The sequence below is a fragment of the Impatiens glandulifera genome, chromosome 1, assembly GCF_907164915.1.
Source record: "Impatiens glandulifera chromosome 1, dImpGla2.1, whole genome shotgun sequence".
Lineage (NCBI taxonomy): Eukaryota > Viridiplantae > Streptophyta > Magnoliopsida > Ericales > Balsaminaceae > Impatiens > Impatiens glandulifera.
The window spans coordinates 34232193-34237792 of record NC_061862.1 but is presented as its reverse complement, the minus strand read 5'-3'; the positions used below and the strand labels follow the sequence as shown (position 1 = coordinate 34237792).

Sequence of the window (5600 nt, the reverse complement as noted above, 5' to 3'; positions counted from 1 at the left end):
CAAAATAAACAGTCTAATCTGACTGACAAACAGATAATAAACTTAAGTAGAGTAGATAAATTCAGTTTTAACCCTAATAATTTCAATCTTGATAAAACCATCAAACAACAACAGAACAAGAAAGAAGAGATCAAATCCAACACATAAAATTTGATCACAATAGAGTCCCAACTTATTCTTCGACACAAATAAGATTATATATTATATTAATTTACTGTACCAAAATATTACTAACAAACTATTTATATTATAACTATGATACAGTTTTCTCTCCTTTAACCTCAATGTTCTTTGATTGTTTAAACATGATTTTGAGGACACGCCATAAACAAACACCATCTAAATGTGAAGAAAACTATATACCCTAATTCATACATACATAGAAGATGGATTAAAGGGAAACCAATAAAGTAACGAATAAAAAAAGGAAATCAAAATCGTTTTACAGTTTTAACAAAATGACCAACTTTAGGTAGAGAAACTTTCAGGAGCAAATTTATCTACACCACTTCACACTTAGCCTTCTTAAAGGATAATTTAGCACGACAACATGATCTAAAGTTATAGATGAAAAATTTCTGGTAAGAAGGATGCAGCTAAAAGTATAATATACATCTTACTTGGTTCACCTGAACCAAACACAAAAGAGAAATTTGCACAGATCATACACAGCTAATGGATCATTCTATATGATATTCCTTTTATGCATATTGATACATAAATGATTTCAAATCGTAATATCAGAATAACATTTATGTAGATCGACAAATTCATACAAAAAGACACATCCATGGAAAGAAAAGAGAAGTGAGAAAACCTGGACAACAAGAGCAAAAAGAGCACAATACAATGTAGATTCCTAGATAAGCATTTAACTCTTCTTGGGAGCAATCCAATCAGTCCCTTCTCTTTTAGTCAACTGTGTTTCCTATTATCATCAATAATGGCGGGATTCACATATAATAATAGCAGTAGAAAGCATAGCAAAATGATTCTCTTGAAATGAATATGCACTTATTCAAACATTTTCTAATAAAAATAAGTTGGGTTATGATAGGATCGGCTTTATCAATAGATACGGGAGTCTGGCTAAGGATGAATGCTTATGAAAAATGGTTTGAAAGAAATCCTGTTAGAGATTTAATTCGCTTTCTATTCTACGCAAACACTTGTAAACACTTGAAACAGATTCAAGGCGGAATTGTTTACTTGGGTTTGAAGCACAAGATGAAATATGAAAAGATGACAAAAAAGAGAGAACACAGCAGTTTGTTTATGGATGTTCGGAGAAACTCTCCTACGTCACCCCTTCTTCCAACCACCGGAAGAATTCACTATAATATGATTCGAATCAAATACAGTTTACACACACTTAGCTCACTACTGAACATAACACTTTCTGTTCAATTACAAGATGAATAATATCACTCAGCTAAAGGTGTTTTTGATTCTAGCTCTGTCTTGATTCACACACAGTACAATCAGAAAGAAGCTTCACAATATAAATATTCAAAGGCTTGAATTCTCTGTAATTTCAGTAAGCAAGATGATCGAGAGATTGTCCGTTGTCCTTGAGATTTATTAAATACTGAGCATGAGATAACGGTCGAATCTTTTAGAATGATACGTCACACTCTTCCGTTGGAAAGCCTCCATTGTACACAGCAGGTTATGAGTACAAGAATCGTGGCCGTATATCACTGGTAGTGCGCCGAATATTCCATCAGGGATGTACCTGCAAAACAAATAATGTGAGGAAAATTATCTTACATTGCATTCGTTGGTTGGATGCATATAGTTGTTGTACTGATCTTCACTAGAAAGTGGAGCAGGAGTAGCGTACAGCTATAGCACGTGGGTAGACAAATGCTAGCTTCAAACATACTGCTTAAGCTGAGCATTAGACGTATTTCAGTTAGACGGATTGTAAAAATCAGTCTAATGAAATCAAACATCCCCTTTCACAAACAAAGTCTATTAGACCGCCTGGTCTAATAGAATTAGACTTACGTCTAATTACAATAACCATTAGACTGCACGTCTAACTCCACTAAGTTAGACTGCACATCTAATTCCGGTTTTACCTCAGACTAATCTGAAGGAGTTAGACTCACGTCTAACTTTCACTTAATTAGACTACACGTCTAATTATCCAATAACCATTAGACTGCACGTCTAACTCCACTGAGTTAGACTGCACGTCTAATTCCGGTTCTACCTCAGACTAATCTGAAGGAGTTAGACTCACGTCTAACTTTCACTTAATTAGACTACACGTCTAATTATCCAATAACCATTAGACTGCACGTCTAACTCCACTGAGTTAGATTGCACATCTAATTCCGGTTCTACCTCAGACTAATCTGAAGGACTTAGACTCACGTCTAACTTTCACTTAATTAGATTACACGTCTAATTATCCAATAACCATTAGACTACACGTCTAACTCCACTGAGTTAGACTACACGTCTAATTTCGGTTCTACCTCAGACTAATGTGAAGGAGTTAGACTCACGTCTAACTTTCACTTTCTATTAGACTGCACGTCTAACTCCGCTAAGTTAGACTGCACGTCTAATTCCGCACATATTAGACTGTCCGTCTAATTGTAAATATATTAGACTACACGTCTAACTCCGTTGTGTTAGACTGTACGTCTAATTCTATGCATTCATTAGACTACACGTCTAACTCCATTGAGTTAGACTGTACGTCTAATTCTATACATCTAATGCCAAAATCGGTCTAATGACCCTCATTAGAGCCAAGTCTTATGAAATTTGATTTCAATACATCTGTATCAAAACTCATAAGTCATTTCATCATCAAAATCTCAATGGTTAAATTATTTCAACACTCAGTCAAAATAATTTGACCCAACAATTTCCCCCTTTTTGATGAAGAAATTGGAAACCTGCATACATATACCAAAATATGCATTCATCATATAACTAAAACAAATTCTTGTTCACTTACATCAAACTTCCAAAACCAATATTCAGAAAACCATCAAAGAAACATTGTTTGAAAGACTTAAAATGAGTAGAAGAAAAGAAATTATTGTTCTTACCTTTTAACTCGAGGATCAGTTGGGCTCATGTCTTGACCGTGAAGCATGTTGAGATAAGGAGGATAGCCGCGACCACCACGACCACCTCCACTTGATCTACCACCACGATCATTACCACTGGCACGACCTCCTTGATCAACATTGGATAGCCTACTATGGACACCACCACTGTTTCTTCCTCCACGATCATTACCGCTTCGACCTCCACCTCTCTTGGTTGGCCTAGGTTTATCATCGTTGCTTGGGGCTCGTCTGGATCTAGTGCTGGTTGACACACCATCATTTCTTCTACTTGACTCGCCTTGAGCGGGTCGAGGTTGTTCTTTTTCAACATTTGCCTTTGCATTCTCCTTTGTTTGAAACTTTTTGCACTGGAGTCCGCAAATTCATGTCGTTCATTATCATTTCTGCTCAAACAACCCTGAATTTCCACCATCTGATTTTTCACCAGATTGAATTCTTCCAAAGTCTCCTTATGATGTTCATTATTGATTTGCCTTTCAATGTCTAACAATTCAGTTTGACGGTTGAAAAGTTGCTTTTCAAACTTGGAGTAGTTTATATTTGAGACATGAGTCTCATACGTTTTCTTCTTCAAAGTGTTGTCCAATTCATTGAGAACTTTGATAATTTCAGCAAAGTCCTTTCTTTCTTCTTCCTGAGTATTCAAGGACTTTAGCATGCTCTTCTGAAGAGATGAGAGCACAGAAGTCATAGACTTTAACAGCTTGTTACCGTCAGCAGAGGATTCTTCATTTGATGAATTTTCTTGAGACTCTGCTGCCATACTTTGAATCGGCTCAAAGTTTGTATGAATCTGCAAGGATTGCTCCGGTTGATTCTTCTCTGCTTTCTTAGCAGCTTCATCCTTCTCTTCCTCTAACAGTTCTTCTTCAGCTCTCTGAAATCTCTCATATAAATTTCCAGAGTAATGAAGAGGAATGTTGATATTTTCGTGAACATTTCTCATAATGGTATCGGGAAATAGACGGGGCTTTTTATAAGTTGTGTGTTGATCACGTTTCTCCTCAGATGGGGAACGTTCTTCTTCAACAACCTTCTCTTTGGAGGGTTCCCCCTCAGATCTGATAGTTTCTAGCTGAGTTACCTCGGCCACTTTCTCTTGAGCTTCCTTTGTTCTCACAACAGAGGTTATTACAACATCTTCTTCCAGAGGAGCTTGATCAACCTCCTCAATCACATCTTCTACAAGAACTTCTTCTTCATTTGTTTCAAGGGCTTGTTTAGGCTCTTGAACAATTAGTTCTTCTTCTTCTTCATTTGAATTCTCTTGAATAGGTTGATCCAGAATGCGTCTCTCTTCGGCAGAAAGATTCCCGAATTCGATCAAGAGAGCAGCATCTAGCTCATCTGCATCGTTGTCAGCATCAATAATATCCATAGTTTCATTATCATCGAGAGGTGTTGCGCCAGAGCAATTGGCGCCATGGACGTATCGAGTGACCACCGAGACGTAGCCATCCATGATGTCGTTCAGCTTCTTCAACACTTTCATTTCCACTTCAGATCCTTTCTCAACAGGATTGAAATTAGCCTTTCTGGCTTCAAGAATTGGAAAAAGGGCTTTTCCAGACATGCAAGCTTCAACGAGATCTTTTCTCTTCAAAGCCTCAGCTACCTCTGAAGTTCTAGCCCATTTAAAAACTTTCTTTTCATTGGCTACCCACTTCTTCCATTCTCGGGTTATCACAGAATTCGTAAGAGTATCATTGTACTTGGACGATAGTCTCTCCAAGGACCATGATTCAAAAATCTCCAATTTTTCAGCTGTAATGGCTTTGACTTGATCTATGATGAGGTCAAAAATGCATGTTGCCTCCGATACTTTTTCAGGAACTTGAGTTACAATCTTCTTACCTTTTCCAATAACCTCTATGGGTTTTGGTGCAGGTCTGGGTTCACCGATCACGATTCCACCTGTCTGTCTTGCGGAACGCATCAGTTCGAATACAGATTGGGGTTTCTTACATAGCTCAGTAGGGAGCTCTACACGAATAACTTTCCCGCCCACCAATGAATCTTTAGGAGCGGGAACAGAAGATTCTTGTTCAGCAGATTTACCAGTAGCAAGGGTAAGAACAACAACTTATTCTGGTTGGGATAACTCTATAGCACCGACGGCTACTAGATCAGGTTGGACAACAGGAGACACATTCCTGTTAACATTTTCATCATTTGGACCAGCTGACTCAACACCGGGCCCTTCAACAAATTCTCTTAAGGGAGAAAATACAGATTCATCTTGTTCCACAATAGGAACATCAAACTTAGGCACAACGGCGAAAGATTTGAAGAGGTTACCTTTAACGATTTAGACGCGCGAGGCGCCTTTGTCTTCTTTTCCTTTGAGACACAAGATCTCGAAGGCTTTCTCAAAATGGTTGACGGAGTATTTATTATAAAAACAACTTCAAATAAGATCTTATTAATTTTTTTAAATATGGACAATATTAATTTCAATCATAATTTTGATCTTATTTTGAAAATATTAATAATAATTGAAATATT

At 37.2% G+C, this 5600-nt stretch overlaps 1 protein-coding gene across 1 annotated transcript; it reads right to left on the bottom strand.

Annotated features, from left to right (window-relative positions):
* Positions 1-3067: 3067 nt before the first annotated feature.
* Positions 3068-5031, bottom strand: LOC124924289 (keratin, type II cytoskeletal 1-like). The gene is made up of 3 exons (XM_047464351.1): positions 4503-5031; positions 3922-4346; positions 3068-3442 (listed from the first exon to the last, which is right to left on the bottom strand). The coding sequence occupies exons 1-3, from the start codon at positions 5029-5031 to the stop codon at positions 3068-3070; spliced, it is 1329 nt and encodes a 442-aa protein (XP_047320307.1).
* Positions 5032-5600: the final 569 nt, after the last annotated feature.